This window comes from Rhyacophila brunnea, unplaced genomic scaffold (assembly GCF_057557595.1).
Source record: "Rhyacophila brunnea isolate RB1 unplaced genomic scaffold, BYU_Rbru_1.0 scaffold_2, whole genome shotgun sequence".
Taxonomy (NCBI): domain Eukaryota; kingdom Metazoa; phylum Arthropoda; class Insecta; order Trichoptera; family Rhyacophilidae; genus Rhyacophila; species Rhyacophila brunnea.
In genome coordinates, this window is record NW_028232859.1 from 21,188,438 (window position 1) to 21,214,738 (window position 26,301).

The 26,301-nt window shown below is 32.5% G+C and overlaps 2 protein-coding genes across 2 annotated transcripts; one reads left to right on the forward strand and one right to left on the reverse strand.

The window, feature by feature from the left end:
- The first annotated feature begins 1,361 nt into the window (after positions 1 to 1,361).
- bwa (alkaline ceramidase) lies at positions 1,362 to 14,067 on the forward strand. The gene is made up of 6 exons (XM_085946565.1): positions 1,362 to 1,762; positions 2,962 to 3,118; positions 3,428 to 3,527; positions 4,844 to 4,981; positions 9,383 to 10,384; positions 12,111 to 14,067. Exons 1-5 carry the CDS (start codon positions 1,667 to 1,669, stop codon positions 9,699 to 9,701), a joined length of 810 nt encoding a protein of 269 aa, XP_085802691.1. The 5' UTR covers positions 1,362 to 1,666; the 3' UTR covers positions 9,702 to 10,384; positions 12,111 to 14,067.
- On the reverse strand, positions 14,056 to 22,479 carry pr (6-pyruvoyl tetrahydrobiopterin synthase purple). Its single transcript, XM_085946566.1, has 4 exons — positions 22,241 to 22,479; positions 15,881 to 15,960; positions 15,500 to 15,645; positions 14,056 to 14,475 (listed from the first exon to the last, which is right to left on the reverse strand). Exons 1-4 carry the CDS (start codon positions 22,306 to 22,308, stop codon positions 14,269 to 14,271), a joined length of 501 nt encoding a protein of 166 aa, XP_085802692.1. The 5' UTR covers positions 22,309 to 22,479; the 3' UTR covers positions 14,056 to 14,268.
- Between the last annotated feature and the right edge of the window lie 3,822 nt (positions 22,480 to 26,301).

Here is a 26,301-nt window from a genome sequence, read left to right on the forward strand (position 1 = left end):
TTATCTACGTGAATAATATAATAAATAATGTTCTTAGAAATAAATAAATTTATTCAATTACTACTACCTGTTGAAACTTATTAATGTATATTGATATAAAAATTTAAACTTTTTATACCTCTTAATCTATTGAAAATAATACATTTTTTTTATATATAGAGTTAGAGTATATAAAATTGTATAATGTAATCACTGCATGTTGGCCATTCGGCGTAAATACCTCAATTTATCTGAAAGCCCACTGCAATAATTTCGATTGACATTTTGGCAATTACGTAGCTGCTAGATTTAACGTAGGTTAACATCATTAATTTATTGTAAAACCATTTAAATGATTAAATTAGGGAAAATACAAAATATGGAACGGATTATAAAATGTACTTATTTTATGGCGCTTTGGAAATAATTTGTATCCGCAAACTATGTATAATTGTATACAATTATCTTGTTTGTCCATATTCAATGGAAACCCTGATACGGATTAAATTATCCATCCCTTTTTAATCCTGACATCCTAATGTTGCTAATAGATAGATTACAATAAAAAATATTCAAACAGCTAAAATTCCGTTTTTTATCTCTGCAGAATTATTAAACTGATTATTTCATTGTACCTAGTCACCCAATCATTTTGAACATATTATATTATTGAGATGTCCTAAGCTTGCCGGCAACACCGAGTTAAGTTCATTTGAGGCTTTCTAGCGATTAGTAATGCAGAAATTACGTATATAATTTGATTTATTATGGCGTATTGACAATCTGTGCTATTAAAAATCTATCGACATAATAGAGATAAGACAATTTCAATATTAAATTTATATTTTTCCTGAAAGGTTGTATTTCGTTGTTCTGTTGTTCTGTTTTGTGACTGTTCTGTTTTGTCACTGTTCTGTTTTGTCATGTTCCGTTTGGTCGTATTCTGGTTTGTCGAGTTTTATATTGTCACTGTTCTCGTTTATTGCCTGCTATTTTTTGTACAATGCGATCTGCGCGTCGATTAGTAAAAATGATATTAAAGCCCGAAGGAAAAGCGCATGGCTATGTCGTCACTATTTTTTTATATGTAGGTAAGTATAATATATATATGTAAAACTTTTTTGAAAATTTTCATTGGTTTTCATTCGCGTGCCATGCAAATTAATCTCGCATGCCATAGGTTTGTAACCTCCCCCCTATAGTATAGAGTTTACATTAAATTTTAGATTATCGAATACGTCTATCCACATAATTATTTTAAAACTTTTTTTTTATAATTATTGATTATATTATTATGCAATGTACATAATGTATTATTGATGAAATAAGTGACAGTAGATTAAGAAGGGAATGTTAAAATATGGTTTAATTATGGCAACTTTGTGATAAACGTCAATGTCGCCTTGCCGTTCGCTGCTATTGATACAAAAATATGTTTACGATGTCGATAAGTTGTGGCTCGCCGTTCAACGGTGGATAACGAGCGCTTAAGAAGTAAACAAAGGTGACAAAGAATAAATTCGTGACATAAAATTAATTATTTACAATCAGTGAATTGTATCCGTTTTGTAATTTCATGGTTCATGATTACAAAAGGTTGTGTACAAGATTTTTTTTTATACAACAGCGAGCGAAGTGTGTTTGTGACATGCAGAATAATTACAATTATATTAATAAATAATTCGGGATGACCTGGTCGCATCTTGAGAGAGGCAGTTCGCCTGTGGATTGGTGTGAACAAAATTATTCGATATCACCTGTCATCGCAGAATTCGTCAATACGGTAGGTCCATTTACCAGTATTATTATTTGTAGATATTTATTATGCTTCCGCATACGTCCTTCCAGTGACACTAATCATGCAAATAATATTCCTTTGTTCGATTTTATTGAAATATGACAAGTGACCACAGATCACTCACGAAAACACTATTGTTAAAATTGTATGTACTTATTATAATTGGTAACACATTAATTACAAAATCTATTAGATTCTGAAGACATATACTTAATCTAAATAATTTGAGTGCACTTGAATTGCGTCAACAAATAGATTGTGCAATGGTACAAATTTTGGCATAAAAATAAAACTCATTCAAGAATTAAATGATTTTATTTTCTGTCCAAGTCTACAAATGCTGTTAGCAACTGTATATTCGCTGATATTTTCCTCAAAACTATTCACCGCCAATTTTATTTTCAATATTGTGTCAAACACTAAAATCAAAAAGAGACAAGCAAAATGTTCCTAACATAACAAAAACCACAGATTCTATATAGTGCCTGCAATGTTGATTACTTACACATGTTTCTAAATCCGTATGTCTTAGGCTCGAAGTCCAAGGGGGTAAAAGTTTACATCACATTTTCAATATGTTTGGATGCATTGCAAATTCCTTTCCGAACGGCCATTCCTTGTATAAAAACGGTTGAGATCTCCATTCTCATATGCTTTACTTTGGAGTGTAGATGCTATTTTATAAACTCAAGCTCAATTTGGAAAGTGCATCAGAGAGCTTATAAAAGCCAATAGTTAAAATTTGTCATAATTAGTATGGCAGCTTTAGCATAGTGGTCTATGCGCGGCGGGCGCAATACCCGAAAGATGCAGGTTTTTTTCTATTGGTTATAATACATTTTCTCAGAAGTGTTTTCAAAATTATGTATATGTTCAATTAAAGGTTTTCTTAATTATTAGTTTATGGAGCTACCGGGCTCGACCCACTATTGAGTAATTCTAACTACTGTCCTACAAGTTCTTCTTGGTTATGTGTTAAAACTGTGAACTAACAAGCTCCTCCCATTTTTAACCGCACTTCAATTGAAGCGCCTTCCTGTTAGCGACGAGTTGTTTACGTGTTAAAACTGTGAACTACTAAGACTCCTCCTATTTAGTCGACGACAGCGACTACCGGCTTGTGACTAAATCTTCTTGTTGAACAGTACCTATGCCATTTCAATTTTATTTTTTTTATCTTTCAGATAAGCAACATACTATTTCTTCTCTTACCTCCTGTTTTGATACACCTTTTCAAAGAATACGCAGAATTTGTAAACCCAGCTATTCACATACTATGGATCCTCCTGATGGTTGTTGGATTGAGCTCTGCCTATTTTCACGCAACATTGAGCTTGCTCGGTAAGCACAATTTCTTCTTCATAAAATTAATGATAAATGTTTAATTTTTCTTAATGACGATCGAGGAATTGATTAAGTTTCGCTTAATTAAGAGGCGGCTCTCGTGGTGCAGTGGGTAAGGCGCTCGCCTTCCACCCGAGAGTTCCAGGGTTCGATTCCCGGTCATGACAAAAACATTTATGTGTTTTTCTCAAAGCCTGGGTGTTTGTGATTGTTCAAAATTACTAACAACCACCTTGTACGAAAAAGCAAGGACATGGTTATTAATAATTCTAAAAAAAAAAAAAAATGACTTAAATTTTTTTTCAGGGCAATTGTTGGATGAGTTAGCAATATTATGGGTATTTATGGCAGCCTTCACAATGTTTACACCAAAAAGATATTTTCCCAAATTTTGTAAACAAGACAGGTAAAATTTATATTCTTATTTAATATTGTTATGTATTAGTTTTGTTAAATCACTGCCTATCGCCATTTGTCAAAAAATGCTGTTGATGTACTTAGTTTTAACAGAAGTATTAAGTTCACTGGTCTTAGAATAAAGAAAAACTGTATTACTAGGTATTGTTATAACTGAAATATTACGAGGTATATTACCTCACTCCATATCACTCAAAAAACTTTGCCCGAAATTTACATTTTTAAATGTAAAAATGAAAATGAATATGTCAGAGCAATTTATGCAATGTAAGACAATTAAAGATTATTGATATGAATTTGTATTGCATTAATAATAAATAACAAATTCCGATTCCGGAGGGCGATTACAGATATTGATTAATGTCTTTGTGGAGGTGGTGTTTTGAGACCTAAAACCAAACCAAAACAATAAATAGGTAGGTTGTGTTGGGTTTTGTTTTTATGTTTAGAAGCTAATGATATCCACCATGGTCAGTATATTTCTATATTCACACAGGCCTTGGATATTAAGTATTTATATATTTTTATTATGTTATCAACAGATTGATAATTTGGGCTAAAGTTTTGTAAAGTAAGCCGCGGTATCTTATCTTATATAATATATTTATTATAAAACACAAAGTTTGTCTGGAATTCAAAGGCTCTGAAACGGCAGGCTCGCCGCAGCACGAAAATTTAGATTGATGCAAAAAAATATGTAGTATAATAATTCATGAGCATAAAACATTTGAAGTTTCCTATACAATATTATCATTTACAGACCTACAAATTTATCTGTAGAATGGCCAAAAATGGAACTACGAACTACCATAGGACGCCATTTTTAAAATGTCATTCGAATGTTAGATTTTGTCCAGTTACGAATCTTGATTGGGTAGTTTTCGACAGTGGCTCTCCCCCATCCCATTCTTCAGATAAGTTTGTAGGTCTGTACAGAAGAAACAATACAATAGAATTAAATATAAAATTTAAATTCATGGATTCATTTTATTTAATATTCCCATAACCTCGGTAACGGAACAAAATTGGTGATATTATGGGCCCCCGGGACAGTGTGGAGGTTGTATTCACAGATTTTTGTTTTTTTATGAGAAATGGATATTGCCTATTGACACAATGCAGAACTAAAAAATACATGTCCAACTTACGATTTTAAAAATCTGGAACCTAGTTTAAATTAGAAAAACATATAGTATTCTTATTAGAAACACCTTTGTAGAGTGAGAATAAACATGCGACGTGTTGTAACAAATTGTTCTGCATTACGCTTTAAATGTAAACTAATATGTGTATTTTGCTTTGAAGGAAAATTTTAGGCGCAGTTGCTACGCTGTTTTCTTTAACATCGACAGGGATTCTGTTGATGCATCCGGCTGCCAACGCTTTTGCTCTTATGATATTAGCTATGCCCGCATTCGTTGTTCTTATTAAAGAGCTTCAAAGGTGAATATAAATTTTTAATTTCCTTCTATAGTCTAAATAAAATCTGCTTTCTAAATTAGCAAAGTGGAATTGCAGTCCAAGTGATATTGAAAAACCTAGCGTTCAATTTCAACTAAAAAATAGTATAGTTAAAAAATATAACTCAAAATAGTATTTTCTATATAATCAACTTTGTAGATACAAAGTGTGATGATGTAATTTTGGCAAATTTTATTTTGTGGATAGATAACATTGTTAATATAATCAATATTATTATGTAGGCATAAAAGTACTCACGCACTTATATTTCACATTGGTTATCTCTAACAAATCAATACTTATATATTATTATTGATATTCATCGATGCTGAACCGTTATTTTAATAATTGTTTTCATGTAATATAGGATATAATTATAGTATTATAATATTGAATCTAATTTTTGTTGTTTACCTAAACACCCTGGACATATTTCAATTACAACTATGAAAAACATGTATGAATACTCACATTCACGTGGCACAAGTTTTGCATTTATACATTTTCTAGCTTGAATGGGTGACGTTTCGTATGATTCAACTTTATACTTTTATTACTGAGCGTAAATGATTTTTTTGCAATTAAAGTTAAACAGTTCATAATACGAGGGTGGGTCAATAATTCCTTAGAAAAAAGCATTAAAACAGTGTTTTAAACAGTCCTCAAAATAAGCATTTGTCCGATCGATGACTTCTTCATTTGAAAAAAAACGTTGTCCACTTAGCCATTTTTTTAAGTTTGGGAAAAGGAAAAAGTCACTGGGGGCTAAATCTGGCGAATACGGTGGGTGGTCGACCAATTCGAACTTCAATTCTTCAATTTTAGCCATTGATCGTAAACATGTGTGAACACGGGCATTGTCCTGATGAAATAGGATTTTTTTCCTGTTTAAATGAGGCCGTTTTTCTTCAATTTTGTTTTTTAGCTGGTCCAATAAAGATGCATAATAATCCCCTGTTATTGTTTTTCCTTTTTCCAAATAGTCAACGAAAATAATTCCACGTGCATCCCAAAATACAGTAGCCATAACCTTACCAGCTGATTTTACGGTTTTCGCCTTCTTTGGACATGGTTCGCCTTTCGCAATCCACTGCTTTGACTGTTCTTTCGTCTCGGGAGTATAGTGGTGTATCCATGTTTCATCTACAGTCACAAAGCGACGAAAAAATTCATCCGGATTGCGTTGCATGAGCGACAACAGGGCTTTAGAGGCCACCACCCTATTGCGTTTATTGTCGACTGTGAGCAAACGCGGCACCCATCTTGCAGAAATTTTTTTCATGCCCAATTTGTCATGTAAAATAGAAATGACGCTACCTTTTGAGATCCCTGTAACCTCAATTATCTCACTCAACTTTAATCTTCGGTCACTTAACACCATATCGTGGATTTTATTGATCATTTCTGGTGTAGTCACCTCTACAGGACGTCCTGAGCGTGGTTCATCCTTTGTTGATGTACGACCACGTTTAAATTCATTTAACCAGTTATAAATAGTTGCAAGTGAAGGAGCAGATGTGCCGTGAACTAAATCCAACTCATTTTTTATTACCTTTGCTGTTAACCCTTTTATATTAAAATGTTTAATAACAGCTCTAAACTCAATTTTCTCCATTTTTTGTAAACAAGCAAATTTTTTTTTTAAATGTACGAGAAACACACAACAACCCGACCAATCTGATTGAACCTTCGCAGCATACTGAATCGGTAGTGCCGCTGCATGAAAACAAACCTCTTACAGTACTAGTCGCGCCACCTGTCGGCTTTTCTAAGGACTTATTGACCCACCCTCGTAATTACAATATTATGATCATTTGTTTGTATAATAAAAATTGTACTTTTAATTAAGTAATTGTATTCTTTCATATTATGAGATTTTTATTCATTTGTTAGGACAATAATTACTGTCAGTTAAAATTTTATCTGATTTCATTAGAATCTAATCTACCAAAGTGTGCGCCGCGGAATATTCCAATATTTTTGGGATGGTGGGAAAAACTATTTTTGCGAAAACAGCTAAACAAAAATCGGTCGTCATGGATTTTGGATGAAAAAAATATTTTTACAAAAACAACTAAAAAATAAAATCAGTCAACTTCAGTTTAAGGCGCAGTGAAAAAATCCTAATGCATCAAGCCGTTTCGTTTGGTAACCCCTGCCTTAGATCTGCAAGACCTCCGTAACACGGCCTGTATTTGCAGAATGAACCTGCAAATTATTTAGCGATTCATGAAAATATTTTTACCATTGGTTGGATATAGCTGGATGACGATATATTGTTACTTAAAATATTATACAAAAATATTTATGTTACACTTTACACAGGATTGCACACAATAATATTTTTATTACATACCTATATTATTTATTATCTTATCATGTTTTTTATCGGATTATTTTATTTGGGCAAATATTAGAAATCTGATTGATTATAGGTATTATTATTCAGTGATGAGATAATTTAATAATATAAAGCCATGAATTCTTAACTGTCTAAAAAGGTGACAAGCTTATTTATATTATATTTTTATGTATTTATATGTGTATAATAAAACCTGATTTTTTTTTTTAGAATTATTAATAACCATATCCTTGCTTTTTCGTACAAGGCGGTTGTTAGTAATTTTGAACAATCACAAACACCCAGGCTTTGAGAAAAACACATAAATATTGTGTGTCCTGACCGGGAATCGAACCCAGGAACTCTCGGGTGGAAGGCAAGCGCCTTACGCACTGCACCACGAGAGCCGCCAATAAAACCTGATTAAATCAAATGTATTTCACAAGAAAGTACTTTTAGTGAGATCACTAATAGTTTCAATACATTAATGAATAAATCAAATGAAAATTTGATGAAATCAGCCATTATTGTGAACGATTTTTATTTATTTTTCTTATTATTCGTGATACTATAAAATATAATTTAATTCTTTGTTGATGCATTTTGTTATTAAGTAGGTACTAAATATTTAATTACTTGAAAAGTAATTTTGATAATTATTCTAAGTGTAGCCATTGTCATTTTAGCCGCTGGCTTCGGAAGTACTACTTTATTATTACATACCCTTTGATACCGGCCTTTCTCCGTCGAGGAGAATGGTGAGGGCCGTATCACTAGCAGGCCAGAAGCGGGGTGGAATGAGAGAAACGCACATGTATGCTGTTGAGGCTGGTGTTTATTATTTGTGTCGCAGGGTATTGTCGTTGGCGGTGGGTTAGTGATGGCGATTTGGCGGCTGCAGACGTGGTGTCGCGGGCTGGGCTGCTGATGCTTGGTATCCGAGGCGAGAGTCAGTGCTTGCGGCTTGGCGATGCAGTCTTTTTGGTGGGAGATGCTGGCTGGGATGTTCAGAATGCTTTTAGCTTAGGATGCTTGCTTGGCGCTGACGTGGTATTTTTGGCTGGAGACGTGGAGATGCTGGCTTGGCTTCGCGTTCGAGGCAATGCTAGCTGTCCGGCGTCCGATGCGAGAGAGAGATTTGGCGGTAGATGCTGTTCGTTCGGCGTCAGGGGCAATAGTCAGATTTTTCGCGCGCGTCCAACTGTCAGATCTCGGCGGCGTCATGTTCCTCCCTCCGTCGGTTGGGAACCTCCCTGTTTTACCGACAGATTGACTAGTGGCGGCGCGAGCGGCCGTTTTCGACAGTCCGTGTCTGTGTTTTGGCGGGAGCGTGGACGAATTTCGGAATTTTGAGGAGGCGGGCTCCGAGAACCGCGAAGAGTGGACATAGGCTGTGGTGTTATGGGAAAGTTGATGGTTCGGTCCGTCCTTTGAGGTGATCTCCTGTGGGAGACCTTCATCGGGTATCACCTTTTCATATGGTTCAAAACCAATCAAGAAATTAGGGAACATTTTATCAAATATTTTTTATTACATGTTATGTAGATTTCGTAATACGTCATGTTTTTTTTACTACAATGTAATATATTAGCAATACTGTCCAGGCAAAGTGCAGTCTCACCCCACAATTATTAATATCATCAGTCGGGGTCGATCCAGTGCTAGATGAAGGCCTCCCCTAGAATGATAGGAGAGTTTGCGCCAACCCAAAAAGTTCGCTACAAATTGCGATATATACAATCTTATTTTGCTAATATTTATTTGATTTTAGAGTTTATTGGCACTTACACACTGTTATTTTGTTCTAATTTAAACATGCAATTTGATGGTTTAATGAATCTTAACTTAAAACAATGAATTTTACCTTAAAACATAAAAACATGTGTGCTGCAAATATTGAAAATGTTGACGTATCGCTTTTTGTAACTAGACACGATGTGATTGTAGTGAAAAAGAAAAAATCTTGCCGGTAGTTTTACAAAAATAGTTTTTTTTTTGGTATAAATGACTGATAATTATTTATGTTGATATTTCTATTTCAGGGTGAAATGTCCGAGAGTTTATAACTTGGGAGTCCGGTGTGCAACAGTGTGGGTTTTGGCTATCGTTTGTTGGGTGACCGATCGATTCTTCTGCGATGTTTGGTCATCAATAAACTTTCCATATCTCCATGGATTTTGGCACATATTGGTGTTCATCGCAGGCTATACGGCACTAGTACTGTTTTCGTATATTACCGTTAAGGAAGAACAGCCGGAGAAAATTCCTGTTTTGAAATACTGGCCACAAAATGATTTTGAATTAGGTATACCATACGTGTCCATAAAGTCACACAAAGTAGAAGGAAATGCACACATATGATAAGGGTGATTTTTAATAGTGGTCATGTTCAATTTTAAACTAAGGTCTGATATTCATCGGTCTATCTTGTAAATCCCATAAATCCAAATTTTTTTTTCATGTGACAGTAAAAGCTGTCCAAGTCATTTTAAATTTGGAGATTTAAAAATGAAAATAAAAATGCAGACAATTTTTTGTTGTGTAGACATAAAATATGAGGTTTTTGAAATGATTATACATACCTAATTATTATTATGAGTGCAATAATCTTACACTGAAGTAGATATTCGATAATACTGATGTATTCAATATAAATCAAAATACGATTTATGAGTTATACTAGATATATGGTATGCATTTAAAAAACGATGTATACATAATGATATAATAGATTATTGGCATTTTTTAAAATTAACACTTTTTTCAGAATTCATAGTTTCAAATTGGCCATGGCAATTTAAAAAAATTCGATTTGTGTCAAATTTACCTTTGGTTTTTTTTTTAAATAACTAATTATATGTTCAGCTAATAGATAATAGCTAAGAAGTAACTACATATTTACATACCATTAGAGTAGACATATACTTGGTACGTTATTAAAAATAAATACTGGATATTTTAGTTTCCTAATTAATGAAATCATGTTTAATGCACATTTTTCCAAATATTTAACTATTAAATGGTTTGAAAATGATTTCAATATCGTCGTCATACAAGAGAAAGTGACCAAGTGCAAAATAGTAAATTGTTCAGGAGAGTCATTTTAACATTTGTAATCAATCTAAAAAATCCTTATATTGCATTCACATTTCTGATTATTTTTGTGGGTGTAGATATGATATTTACTTTTAAAATGAAATTATACTATTTGAAAAAATCACTTTTTTTCTAGCTTTTAAAAATACGAAATGAAGTTGGTCAGTTTTACCATCCATGAATTAATGGAAAAATTGCAGATAGTCACTTTTCATTCTTGGAATACAGGTAAAACAAAAATGAAGTATAGGTATTTTTCTTCAAATTGACTTTATTTTGAGTGCATTCTGAATAGAATGGCGAAAATAGGATACAATTTTTTAATTTTCTATGGAAAATATACCCAGTTGCTTTACATGAAAAAGTACAAAAGTCACAAAAATATAAGTACATTAAAATAAATTATTGTAAAAAAATACTCTGCTTCAGATTGATACTCCATGTTTGGTTCTGGTGCCCTGTCTGGCATCTCTGGCATGTTATTTTCAGCAAGTTATCTGTACCATCCATGATAATCACGAGGAATTGCTCCAGTATCACACAGTTTTACAAAATCTCTCTTTTTTAGCCTGGTTATATTGAGTTCTTTTAATAAGTATTTTAATGGGGGAACAAGTGGTGGCTGACCTCGCCCAAACACTGACAGGGTTTGAACGTCGTCATTATAAGAATATTTTATGGAGAATGTGTCCTGGTCTGACACGCTCATACCGATTTTTCATTATTTTGGCAGCAGGTAATTTAAGATCTTCTTCGGCCATATCAGCCCTTTAGTTAGAGCATATGGACACCAGGCGCCTCCAAGAATCCCTGTCGCTCGCCAGTCTTCTTGCATTGTTCCAGGTCAAACCAGCATCCCGTAGCTCTGTCGTATACACTTTATAGATAGTATTTAGCGGCCTTCCATGACGCCGGAATCCGGTTGGCTTAAAGAACGGGCAAGCCAGGTTGAAATTCTGGTCCAACGTTGCCTCTTCACTCTCAGCGTGATGAGAGGCTACTTAGTGCGATATTTTATCTCCTCGTTGCTCATAAAGTCATACCACTGCACACCTAGTATCTATCGCAAACATCTGTTTTCTAAGTTCAGTATACGGTTGCTCTGAGCCTTCGTAAGGTGCCATGATTCGCTAAAGCAGCACCGTCAGAATGCAAGCGTCAAATAGGCGGCATTAAATTTAGTTCTTAACTCATTCACTGCATATGGTATCACTATTTTTATTTTTATTTCGTTGGGATTGAGCTGCTCTGAAAATGTTTATGTTATACATTGGATAAACAAATAGATTCAAACTCACCTCTGAATTGATTTTGACGAATTCTATCATTTTACAATGAGAGAAAATTGATACGTCGAACGTTTCGTAAGAAATAAATGACTAACTTCACTACTACAGAATAACTACTACAAGGAAAACTGTCACTTGGTCATTTTTTATTGTTAAAGATTACAAAAAGAAATGACCATGTGTCAAATAGTCAATTTTGCTTGGCAAAAAATGTGCTTTAATGCAGATAGTCATTTTGATAAATTCGAGATAGTATATTTCCAGGCTGAAATTCAGTTCGTCATTTTTTCCAGACAACCATTATGTTAGTAAGATGTCAAATAGTCAATAAAACCAATTTCGTAAAAAATGCACTTGGTCACTTTCTCTTGTATGGCGACGATATGTTTATTGAAAGATTGAAAAGCAATTGTTTTTATTATCAAAATCTTCTTTTACGATTATGTGATAATTTAGCGTATACCTGTATTAGGTATATTTGTACTGTATAGAATCAGATATTATTTCTGTGTACGAAAGGAAGAAAGCGTTAAGTCCAAAATCGCTACTTTTCAGGAGAACCAAAGAATATCAATTTTTGGACCATTCTGTATGGCAACTCGAATGTTTCTGTGTGGAATTTAGTAATTCCTTGATTGGACACATCTTTTTTCTCATTCGTGCATATGAGTATTGTGGTTCATTTGGCATATTTAACTCATTTTTCGATGTTTAAGACTTATCACTATGTATAACCCTTTCGCTCACAGATTTATACCTTAACATATTTTTAGATATTATACGCATAACAACAAACATGCCATGCCAACAGTATTTTTTTTTTATAATCTAGTTATGTTAAAATAACTTCCTTACCAATTGTGATAAATTTTTAACTATTCCATTGTTTCTTTTAAATTATTTAAACTTTAAAGTTTAGACATTTTTTATATTTTGACATACATTTTTTACTTAACAAATCTGTGAAATGTGTTGACCAAAAATTAAGTTAAATGCTTTCGTATGTAAGTAATATTTTTTGTTATACATAATATGTAGGTACATACGCCAAAAAGTATTTTAGTAATTATATTTTAGAAATCAATATAAGATTATACTGAAATCCAAAATTGGGAGCTATAAAAATTATATGTTTACTGTAAAAATTATTGTCTAGTGGCAATTCACAGGACAAGAATTGAATTACTTTTCTGACTGAGCATGATACATTTCTGTAAAATTTTGGGGATTGGTTTGCATGTCTGGTTCTAGTACCAGTACCAGTATCATATACATTGTAGATGTGCATTGACAAAAGTCACGCTTTTGAAGCAATGAAATTTACATGTGCGAGAGGGAAACTACGGTAAGTCATTGACAACTTTACAGAAGATGCAAATTAGGGAATTTTTAATATCTGCTAATTTTTAGTGATAATATTCAAGGTACCTACATTTTTTTTTTAAATCTTTGTTTTGTTTTTTAAAAAAACCTTCAGAGACCTTTTATTGTTTTTCGCTTTCATTAAAGACATTATGAATTACTAATATTTACCATGTTATAGACTATAGAGAATAAAAAATGAAATTTTAACATGGTAATAACTCATTTTCACCAAATTTGGGCCATAGATTACCTCCCGCATACAGATTTAGAATAAAATTACATATCATTGAAGACAAGATGTGTTATTTAAATTCATATATTTTCATTACCCTTGTGTGTTTTAGTCACCTTTATCATATTATTTAGGTTTAAAAGAATTGTAAAGTTGACACGACAACCTGTAAATCAATCCCTGATTTTGTATTATGTGAAATTTTCACTTATGCCAGTGTTTGTAAAAACGATTTATTGAAATTCCTTGGTAGTGTCATTTGGGAGCGAAGTTGCAATCCGTGAGATATTTGTATTGAAACATTTTTTGTTTTATCAGCAAGCAAGCATAAACAGTTTATCTTTACATGTTAGCATTTTTATTATTCTTATAGGTGTTATATTTCACTAATATTGTATTGTTGCGAATATGGCAAACCCTCTAACAAGTTTTTTGCCACACGGTTTAAATGAAATTGAAGTCTTGATAAAAAATATTGGTACTGTAAAATATCATGGAATTATGAAATGAAGTACTTATATAGTTATGTGGAATACATATTTAATACCACTGCTTTACATTTTTTCTGAAAGAGTTTTTGCCATGAACGTGACAATAATATATGTATTACACAAGTCTGTGATGTTTCGAAGGTAGTGAAAAATGAATGATAATGTTTGATTTATGAAAAAAATTTATTGATGTAATCATGAAAAAGAATTCACTATCAAGAAAATAAATAAATACACATCAATAATTATTCACGACAATCTTTTTTATTAAATTTCTTTAATATCATATGAACGCTTATATTACAGAGGCAATACTTCGGTGTGCGAATTAATTTAGAAATATTATGTTTCTGACTTCATTCACAAATAATGCATAATAATATTATGTAAATGAAAAAAAAAACACTTAAAAAATACTCAGTTCATCAAGACGCAAAGAGGTGTGCGGCAACATTTCAATCGGAGTCTGAAGATATATTGTTTCCGGAGTTTTGAGTGATTTCCCGGTCACGGCGGTAATGACTGTTGGTGGCTTCTCCGTGGTAGATAATGGAGTTGTTATCAGTTTCCAAAATTTTGACTTCATAGAGGAGTTCAGGTTTTTTCATAATCATACGTAAGCGGTCCCAAATGTAAATGGCCAGATTTTCTGTGGTTGATACCTGTGCGGGAATATTATAAACAATATAAGACAAGTGTCGCCGAGTACTCATGAATTGGCTATTCTAGTGAATTTAAAATTGCGTTGAAACGCTTGCGGTTTTTGACAGATGCGGACGGTAATAGTCTGAAGTTCGCTACAATTAAATGCAAAATATCTTACATCTGATCTAATCATTGTCTTATTTTCAGCTTCACTTTTATATATTTAAACTTATTTCAGACACAGCGGATTCCACGTGGATACAAACCATGCGGTCTGATCCAATTTTGTACCAGCATCGATATATTCGTTCGCGGAACCGCAATCTGATAGTTAAATGCCAAAAAATGAATCCCGCTCGGAATCTGCGCTGCTTTGTTTCTATGGAAACCGTGCGGTCTGTATGTGTTATGATAATGAAGTGCGTGGACACAGAACTGTTAATTGGTAAAATGGAGTAAAGAAATACAATCTGGGATATCCAGAGCTCAGATTATTTCAATAAAATAATACGAAAGCAAGCTTGGCAGGAATTCCAAAATAATTAAAGAATTTTTGTTAAAATTTTCTCAATTTGGGATATAAAGCTGTAAAGTAGCCATGTGTAAGCCTATGAAGCTCTAACCTTGGTTTATGCGCGGAAACCACATTTTTCTAAACAGCTATCAAGTTTGTGTTTGAAAATTTTTATTGTTTTAATTTGCATGCAATCGGCATTAAATCCATCCATGTGTACAGGTGGTATAAAGCCAAGTTATGATTATTCGATTTTTGCAATTCAACTTTTGCAGTGTGATTAAAAATCTAGCTGTAAGTTGAACAGGAACAATCATACAGTTCTGTTTAAATCAAATCGATATCTACATGTTACTATTGAATAAAATTGGTTAATGTGTATATGTGACGTATAACTTTCTTTATTTTTCCAGAATTAAATACGTTATTCAATTTTCTTTTGTCATCCCGACTGCATTTCGTTAAAGTAAAAACAAAATGAACCGTAGGTACTTAGTTCCACTAAAATGAAACAAGGGGTTACTTACGACATTGTTAAAGTATGGCACATCTCTGTCTAGATTGTGGTGATCTAGCGGTTCTTCAATGGCACTGACCATGTATTTTTTGAGATCAATCAAATTTATTACCATTCCAGTTCGTTCATCTAAAGGGCCTCGGACTGTCACAAAAACTGCAAAACAACATTAAAACTCACTTTTCCTCAAAATTTTATATTCTACCTACATATTAAAAATAGAATTTTTATAATCAATGAAGATATTACAACTTGTCATAAGCAATTTCAAAAGTGGTACTTGACACAAGATAGTGTCGTGATCAGAACAATAAAGTTAGTAAACATCGATAATTGTTTTTTATGTAGGTACTATGTTCCATAAATTTGAAGAAATGTAGTTATTACTCACTAGTATAGTTATGGCCATGTCCGTTGGGATTGTTGCATTTTCCAAAGACTTCTTTATTTTCTTCGTCAGTCAAGTGCTTACTTTGAAAAAGAAAACATTGAGAATTATTAGAAACCCAGGAAAATAAAAATACTGCAATAAATTAGTTCAACAATTACAGATGGCTCTCGATTTATCGGGGTCTTGATAACCATGTGCCGGATTAACCGGCATAAATCCGGCCTATCGATTAAATTTGCAGTATGATGTGAAAAATACCATCATTCCATTTTTTAATGGTCACAAATCCAAAACAACCTTTTTTCAGGACAGTAAGAACAGTCTTAATATCATTTTAATTAACTAGAATTTTTGAATTCAAAAAATGAGGACATAGAACAAATCTCTACAAAATGATGATTCCTGGTATTTAGGTTTTTTTCTGTTGTATATAGATCTGATTTAGGAGGTATTTGTGGAATGACTTTTGAAATGATTACATAAAATTATGTTATGGCATAAATATTCAATAGTAATCTAATTTTTCTTCAACATAAGATTTATGAGTCACGCAAGATTAACAGACACTATGCAATTGAAATAATTTTTTTGTTTGCTGTTACGTAGTCCACTATTATTATATATTTTTCATATAACTCAATCCCTGTTCAATCGATACTTTTACTTATACTTTTCTTTCGATACAATACATTCATAGAATACTGATAGCATGTATCGATACTTTTTCTTTCAATATGAAAGCCCTAAGCATGATTGTAATCTGTAAACATTCAGCATATGCACTAAAATTGGGTAATATGATGTTCACATTGTTTTAAATATTTTCATCGACATCTCGGGTCATGCAAGGAATAGATTTTCCCAACTACCCCAGTGAATCGAGAGTCAACTGTAAATAAGCAGCTTTAACTATCTGATACTAGAACTAGGTTCCACATGGAGATGATATTGTTATCGACATACAGTAGAACCTCGATTATCCAGACTGATTGGGGATGAAGATGGTCCAGATAATGATAAATTCGGGTAATCGAACACTTATACATATTTCATATAATCATACGAAACTGATGATCATAATATATAAATCCAGATAGTTGAGTTTCTACTGTCCATGTGAATCAGAATTTATTAAAATGACAGAAAACACCAATGACAGTATGTAGTCACTGTTAAAAACACTTATCGGTATATACATAGGAAAAGATCGAACAATAGAATTAAATTTTAATAATAATTAAATGCAATGATTACATCCAAAAAGTTCTAATAAATCATTGACGCTAAGAGAAGGATTAATCCCAAAAAAATGTGGTGGTAAATTTGGCTGTTTGGCTTTCATAGACACCTGCATAACAAAGTAGTGCTAGAGTACTGTCTCTGGAGCCGTGGATCCGGGCTCGGATCCCACATCTATAAATTGTTTTTTTTTTCAATAATATGTCGTCACCGTTATAGCAGGACACTAATTCGAAAAAATTATATATTGAATTAGTTATACCAAAATGTTCATTATTTCAAACTTTACCGTCTGGAAACCTTAATAAATAAACAGTATTTATTTTAAAGTCATCCTTTTTACGATTACTTAATAAACTCACATGATAGACCATTTCAAACATTGTAACAACTTCAAAGTCAAATTACTCAAAACTAGTATTCTCCAGTTAGTGTGGTCTGCCAGAACAGAGACGATATTATGTTTGATCCGGAGGAGGGACCTGATAAATTGAGCGAAGGGCTGAGTGCCATTCCTCACCCGGACAGTGTCAAACTCTTTTCCAATAGTTTTACACAATGGCCTTACGCGTTGGGTTATAATGTCATGAGTCCCAGGTTCGAATCCTGGGATTGGCAAATACACATTATTTCCAATTTATGTTTGAAGTCAGAGAATGCACCTAATAGGTTGAGCAAGTGGCCAACATTCATTTCTCGTAAAAACAAAATCTGTTAATACAAACCTCCACTCTGTGCTCTGATATTATTAGGATCGGGCTTAGTAAAAAAATAAATGTTTTCTGAGGTGTTTAAAAATAATGTATTTTCAATAATAGGAATAGAACATTCTTGAATCTTGTGTATATCCAGTATTGAATAAAATAAATTAATAATTGTTCGCAAGTATAAAGACATCATAAATAAATTTGGCTAATGCCTGACGTCACCATAATGTTGTGTTGGTAATATCATTACCTCGACTTAAATCACAAAGCTTATCGTTTTACTTTGTGAAGTTTGATAACGCCTATGACAGCATTGATATTAGATTAAATTTGCATTAGTCATAGGCAGACTGATAGCTCAAAGGACAGAGTATTTGAGAAAACAATTATAAAGTAATTTGATTAGCTTTTTATAAAGAAGGATACTATTAGAGAATCAAGTAATAATGCATATTAATTGAATCATCGTGTGGTGGCCTAATACCATGTTGAAAAAAATTATTCATCATTTATTTTGTTAAAACAAATGATGAATAATTTATCAACAATCAAAACATGTAGGATAGCATCGATCAATCTTAGATTCAGGTAACAGTTTTTTCTTGTTTATAACACAATTATTGTTATATTAAATGAAATTTGAATAATAATAATTAAAAGTATATTAGGTACATCCTACATATTCCAATGTTGAACATAATTATCGAGGATTAGTTGTATGATTTAAAAAAAGTTAAATGCATAGTATTCTACTTTTTATTATCTTACTGTTTCCAAAGTCAGTCAGAATTTTTCGCCATACTAGTAGAGCAGCCCTAGTAGCCAGATTTCTACTGAAAGTTATATACACATGAGGGTTCTTATAACAATAACAGCAATCTTCAAACATAAAAAAAATAAGTGACCATGTCACTTTATTAGGAAGAGGTCATACTCTTATAATTATTATAATATTGAAAAACACACTTTTTCTTAGATCCCTTCTAATAATTTTTATCCCATGACAACATTATGTTACTGTAAAGTTCATAAATTATAGTGGTTGATTGAACGTTCGTTCCAACATTGGAACATTCTTTTTTGAACAATGTTTATTTAAAATAAAATCATTGCACACTAATAATGGTTTAATAATGGTTTGTAATGAACCACCGATGTACATTCATCAATGCGTGTCAAATATCACAATATTATGCTATACTGCCTAAATTTTTTTTTTGTTGAACATTTTTCCAATTTTTCAATATCTTCATAGAAATTTCAAATTGTTACTAATAATACATAATAGCAATTTGCCAAAGTTATATAAAAGCAATGACGTTTTTATATATGATATTATAAAAACCTTATGAGAAATACAAAACATTATTTATTATGTACATCAATTAATTTAATTTCTCACATCTGTGTGAGTAGTTCAAGATTTAAATTATTTAGATAAACGTGTTGTGTTCCATTTTCTTGATCCTATGATCATTTTCATTATATTACTTAGAAATTAATTATAAATTGCTTCAGTGAAGATTTTAAAAATTGAATGAAGTACATACCTACAATTACATCATTTTATAATAATAAAAAATACACAGCGCGCCCAACATTGTAAATAATATTTTGAATATTTTTATAGGCCACAAACATGTTTTTTTTAGAATGTAAAATTTAAATAATCTGGACAACAGTTGAATAATGCATATATTATTTTTATGTGTACACTATGAAAATAAATAGTTTTTGGTGAGATGTGAAACTATATGTGCATATATATTATGATTTTGGTCATATTATTTGTACTTAAATAAACGAATATATAACAGCGGCTTAAGCGTCGACCTATAGCGTCGTGGGACCCAGGTTTGAATCCTGGGTCTGGCAAGTACACATATTGTTTTTCAATTTGTGTATGAGTGAGTATGGACCTAATAGGTTGAGCAAGTGGCTGACATCCATTTCTCGTAAAAATAAAATCTGTTAATACAAACCTCCACACTGTGGGGAGGCCCACATGATCTTATTAGGATCGGACGTGGTCGGGAATTCATCTCAAAAATTAATAATAAATCTGGTTGCCAATGAGATTGTTAGATAAAATAAATGCTCATAGATCATAGAATCTGATAATAAATACATGTTTTAATGTGATCAATATGTTGATCCTATTCAAAAGTTGTACAATTATATGAATGTAATACCTACGATAATACTTATGCAAATTCATTTCAAATTTTGTACCAAAAATGGTACTTAAGTATAAACAAAATATTTAAAAAAATTGGGCATATTATTTTGTTGAAAAGATATAATAATATGACAGGGTTGGGAACTGCACTTTATAAAAATATTTTGATATTCATAATAAACTAGAGGAGCCAGGTGTCTTCGATAGACAATATAGTCAGATTGCTTTCCTCACATAGTGGTGGATTTTAATATAATAATGAAATAAATTGAATAATAAAGATACGCTTTGCCTTGTTGTGCTTGATTACTCACTGTAATATGTAATTAAGATGGCAACACAGTTTTTGCTTTAAAGCGCGTTGGCACAGTCCAAGTACAATCCAAATACATTTGGACCGAGTGCCATCCAAGTGCACTCGTATGAGACATCTTCTTACTAATTATTCCTATCCAAGCTACTTGGACCACGTCCTACTCATCCAAGTTAGCTTGGATAGGAATAATTAGTATGAAACTGTCACTTGGATGGCACTCGGTCCAAGTGTACTTGGATCGTACTTGAACCGTGTCAACGCGGCTTTAGGGTGGATTTTCGGTCTGTTTGACATGATTTTTTTGTTGATTTGTCACTTTTGCTAGGATATCTTTATTTTTCGAACATTTGTTGCGATAAAAATTATTCATTTTGTTTTTCAGTTGAGCAAGAACCAAATGGATCGGTCAAATGGATAACAACTATTTCTCATATAAAGTTTTTTAATATAACTCTGTGGGGGTAAAGTTATATGATTCAGTAATCGTCTTACTGAATAAATCTAAAAAGGGATATGAAAATGTGTTCAGTACAATATCATTGTTATGAAAGCTGTGAAATTAAATAATTATTATTAATAAAGATTTATCCGATTTTAAACAGTCTGGCATTAACAACGGTTCATGGGCCAGTATTATCTTACAGATGCCAAGGTAGTTAGCAGCTTTGTGATACAATATTTTCTCCTCTCACTTTCTAATCTATGTCAAGAAAAAATAAGTAAGAAAAGTATTCTTAGGTACTTATCCAAATTTCTGTATCATTGTAAAAATGAAGGATAGCCATGTTTTTTTACGGAGGTAAGTAATACAAATAATCTGTCAAAAACGTAATACATACTTAATATTCCATATAAATAAAAAGGATTTCAAGTTACTTATACACATTTATATTTTTTATAAAAATCGATGTTTTTAAAATAAATATAAAAAAAATTAAAACTATGAATTAGTCAAAAATCTAAGCCGTAAGAAATTGAAAACTTAATAAATTTAATTTTTATAATAAATATAACCATAAAATAATGTAATACTAACGTAACCTATGTACCAAATATGTGGCAAATTAACATTTTATTTACAATAAATTATTGTAAGTTTATCTTTGACTTTGAAAAAGATATATCTCTAATTAATTTCATTAAGATTATGCTCGATTCAAATTGTAAAGATTTCGGGAGTGCATACATGAAGTGAAAATGTTTTTTTTTTTTTTTTGAATTATTAATAACCATATCCTTGCTTTTTCGTACAAGGTGGTTGTTAGTAATTTTTGAACAATCACAAACACCCAGGCTTTGAGAAAAACATATATATGTTTTTGTCATGACCGGGAATCGAACCCAGGAACTCTCGGGTGGAAGGCGAGCGCCTTACCCACTGCACCACGAGGAAGTGAAAATGTTAAAAATCAACATAGTGGCGTTTAAATAAGAAATTAATGTTAACCAAGAGATTATAAGTAATTATTATAGGGATTATTGAGATGAAGACTTTTATAATAAAAATGTTTTACATGATGTTGGTAGGTATTTATTATAATTCGAACCTCGAGATTTTTCATTAAAAAAATGGTCCAAGCTAAACTGGGTAGATCTTGGCTGGAGGGTATGGATAACCATGTAAGTCTTTGTGGGGAACCAGGTGGAAAGAGACCAGTAGAAGAAGCGTTGAGACAATAGAATCCAGAAAAAAAAACTCGCAAGTATGTAAGCTATTGGAAACGAAGTTCAGAAAACCCAGCCGACTGGATGAAGGTGACGGTAAGGCACAGGCTTAAGTCATTGAAGAAGAATGTAGGTATTTATATACATACTGGTATTGTTTTGGTAGATATGGGTTTCTGCTGATCACCTCAAAAAACAACATGCAAGAATACAATACTGGTGCGATTTTTGTACACTGAAATCGAGATATTTACCTATGAAGTCTGTGACAAGCACTGATTGACATCTTTCGTGTCAACGACACGATTGGCATAGAAGGCATTATTTAAAAAAAATACTTGTGTATGTAATCTTATTTTACAATGCTTGCACTATTTTAATGAACACACTTGGATTCTTTATACTTAAAGAGTATTAATCATATTATTTTCAGTTTTATTATCATGCGACAGTAGTTCTGTAAACGTCACGAACCCGCTTTCCTTTCTTGCATATTATTATTTTCATTTTGTGTATTTGTCAGTGTTGCCATATTTTGAAAGTGGAATTATAGTACAGTGCCTTCAAAATTATAGTATTTAGGCAAAAAATATAGTACGCGTTGAGTGACCAATAATTTTCTGCATTTTCAAAAAAGTAAACGTGGGGTTATTAACGTCTTGTTTTTTTAGACAAAATATCCATGAAGAATAAGTCCCGTCTCGTTTTTTTAGACAAAATTCAAATTACTTCAAAAGACAAAAGTCAGTGGTTTCCAAACTTTATGTTACTACGCCTCCCTTTAAAAAAAAAAAAATCTAGGCACCTCCCCCCCTTATTTCATTAAATAATACAGACACCTTTTTAAATAGTCAACAGTGTACCTACTTACGAATACAATATACAAAAAAAAATAAACAAGGTTTTACTACTTATATTACATTAATTTTTGAGGAATGTGCTTGTTTATTAGTACAATCAATTTCAATAGTAGTCAATCCAAATTCATCTTCGTTCATTGACAAATGGATTTTATCATGGACCCCACATCCTGCAGCGGACCCTCCGGGTCAGAATTTTTCAACCATACATTTTAAAATATTTAATAGTTCCAAAACAAAGCAGTGCTATTTTTTTTCTATTAATAAAATAATGTGAAAAGTGCATTAGCAAACTCAGTAATTAGATTTTTGTTTGCTTTAATATCATCTGGCGTAGAAATCATTTAAAAGTGGAGACTTGGCGAACTTTTTTTTTGTCATTTTGATTTCCTAAGCTCCAATTTTTTATGAATGCCTTCACTTTGTCGTTTTAAATCAGTGAATGTATTATTGAAAGGAGTTTTACCTACCAATAAAACTCTTATTATTCATGTTGACTTTGAAGTCCTTGAGATAGGGTTTGCTCTTTCTTCTTCGCGTAAGATTATATTCTACTAATTTATTTTCCTTTTTCTTGTCGTTGGTCATTCCTCCGTTTTTATTTACTGGTCATACCCGCGCGTCCATTTTTTATGCATGGAGTTTGGGATCCCTTTGTCTTCATTATGATAGGCGTGCATTTTTGAAGTAAGTATTAATAGACAATTTTGAAAAGTTTTTAAATAACAACTGTCAGAATTTTAAATGAATGGTAAGTATTTATTTCAAAGTATCGGCATAAGTCGCCAGTTTTAATGTTGAATGTAAAATATTGGTACAGCATGAAATAATATTCAAAAATCAGTAGTAAAAATAAATAATCATTATTTAAATGACACGGGCCAATAGATAAAACCAATATCCATTATTATTTTGATAGTATAAAAAGTAAAAAACATTCAATGGGGCGCACGGCATTTTAGGGTTACCATTATCGCATATAAAGTATATTAGTCTATGCATTCATGAATATCGGTAAGAACAAGCTATTTATGATTACATTATTATTAAAAGAAGATCAACTAAGAAGTCGCACAGGTACAGAAAAAAGAGCTAGATGGCCATTTTACACAATAAATGCGAATAACCTCAAAGATTAAATTAATAATTGATCAAAAATATAGGTAATCTAGGTAGGTACCTACTATAAATATATTTATATTTATAATTTTTTATTTTTAAACTAAGTACATTTTCATTACCTATTATTGTCTAATTTTATAAAAAAAATGAATCTCAGTTTGGGTACAACAATACTTAATAGTATGATATTAAATTTATCTCAATTAAAATTGTATGCTTAATTAATTAGTTAGGGTTCGTGGATTTTTTTATAATTTCACATGTTTTGGACTCATCACTACAAAAATTTTTTCAACGTCTTTTAAAATTACCAATTTAAGTACCTAAGTATATTAACTATTTTTATAAATGTATATTTTTATTTTTACTATAAGTGTAAATGCCGGATCAGATAATAATTTAATATTGTCAATTTATTATAGTATATAATGTAAACAAGACCATGAAACTTATTGCCAGCGCTCCATTGGCGAGCCAAAAGTCCGAGGACAAATGTCTTCCGATAATCCTAAAATTTTGTGTTATTTATATGTAGACTTGCATAAAATAATATAACAGTAAAACAACACAAATTTTATGTTTTCTTTTATGAATTTCATAAATACAAATAAATAAAATAATTGATAAATCTCTCATTTTCTAATGTGTGCATTAACAAATTAATCGATAACAGTGTTTAAAACAATAACAATTTTTTTTCGTTCCGAATGATTGCGTATTAATGACAAATCGAATTTACGTAGTGATTGATGGACGAATTCTGGCAACTCGGAGAGTAAAATATCAAACATGTTTGAAATCCAACGGGCCTGGTCTGCGGATTAAAAAGTCCGCAGATCTGAGGTGCTCCACGCGAAAAAAAATTCGAAGACTGTAAATCGTCTGACTTGCGTGCCAATGGAGCTCCGGCATAAGATCTTTCATCTTTTAAAAAAAATATAGTAATCCGCCCACGAGCGTTTCAAAATAAGTGATATTAAAAAATACACAGAGGATTTAATATATCTATTTATTATAATTTTATTTATATGTACCTACCTAATTATAACTATTTTCATAAATATTGTTAGTAGGATTCATTTTCAACATATTATTAAACTATGAACGAACCACGGTCAAGGATTTAATAATTTAACAAAATATTTCACTACAAAGATAGGTAGATAAGTTATGTGAAATGATTAATTTACACTATATACCTACGTCATTCCAAGGAAAATGTGAGATTCATTTAAACATTTTGAATTCATTGCCCAACAATAATTTATTAGTACTCTGTCCACGCCATTTGCGTTTGAGGAAATATTTTTTTTATATTCTAAATTTTCAATAGCCTGGCCACACTGCCGTTTGTTTACTAGCTAACCGTTCGTGCAAGAACGTAGTGGTCGCGCGGCGGCGTCTTGCGAAACTCAAACGTATAACCGTGTGTAAAATGTTCGTAGACAGTGTGTTTTTTGGGGCATAATACACACGGTTATACGTTTGAGTTTCGCAAGACGCCGCCGCGCCGCGCCCGCCAAATGACTACGGACGAGCACTTCGGCCTACCGCGCATGAACGATTTAGTGCAAGAACGTAGTGGTCGCGCGGGGACGGCGCGGCGGCGTCTTGCGAAACTCAAACGTATAACCATGTGTAAAATGTTCGTATACAGTGTGTTTTTTGGGGCATAATACACACGGTTATACGTTTGAGTTTCGCAAGACGCCGCCGCGCCGCGCCCGCCAAATGACTACGGACGAGCACTTACTATCGTACGGTCAACAATCGAGGAGTTGTAACCATCGTATTGCAATGCAACCCCGCGCATGGACGATCGAGCGAACGGCCGAATTGAAAATCTGTGTTCAGACACAAAATTTTACACCGATTCGAACCGGCCGGTGGCCCATTGGCAATGGTTTCAAATGAGAGCGCGCGCATGACTATTGTTTCGCCGGCCGAGTGCACTCACACAAGCGCACCAAGTGACGCGTATGGTATGAAGCGCACACATACTATTACATCGAACCGCTATGAAACCACATGGCACATGACGGCTTCATCGATGCGTATCGGCATCATTTCATTATTCATTATTCGTCGTTCCGTGCACGTGTTTACTGGCTGCGTGCGCATTGCCTCCGTCCGATATAAATCGGGCCATGCGCGCTCAAACATGCCGGCCAGTAAAAAATTGGATCATGCGCGGGCAAACCAACGATTGGCCGAATGCGTTCGGCTGGTTATGTAAACGTTCATGCGCGGTAGGCCGAACTTGTATGTAATTTGAAGGACAAGATTTTTATGTTATCGTTTGACTGTAAATAATTTGTTTCCCATTGTTTATT

Bases quoted from the DNA above. Each gene is read 5' to 3' on its own strand.
- bwa (XM_085946565.1), top strand. From the start codon at position 1,667: ATGACCTGGTCGCATCTTGAGAGAGGCAGTTCGCCTGTGGATTGGTGT. The intron at 3,119-3,427 runs GTAAGCACAATT...ATTTTTTTTCAG, and splicing joins CGCAACATTGAGCTTGCTCG to GGCAATTGTTGGATGAGTTA. The intron at 4,982-9,382 runs GTGAATATAAAT...TTTCTATTTCAG, and splicing joins CTTATTAAAGAGCTTCAAAG to GGTGAAATGTCCGAGAGTTT.
- pr (XM_085946566.1), bottom strand. From the start codon at position 22,308: ATGCCTTCTATGCCAATCGTGTCGTTGACACGAAAGATGTCAATCAGT. The intron at 15,961-22,240 runs GTAAATATCTCG...TCTTTTTCAAAG, and splicing joins GCTTGTCACAGACTTCATAG to TAAGCACTTGACTGACGAAG. The intron at 14,476-15,499 runs GTAAGTAACCCC...ATTCCCGCACAG, and splicing joins TGCCATACTTTAACAATGTC to GTATCAACCACAGAAAATCT.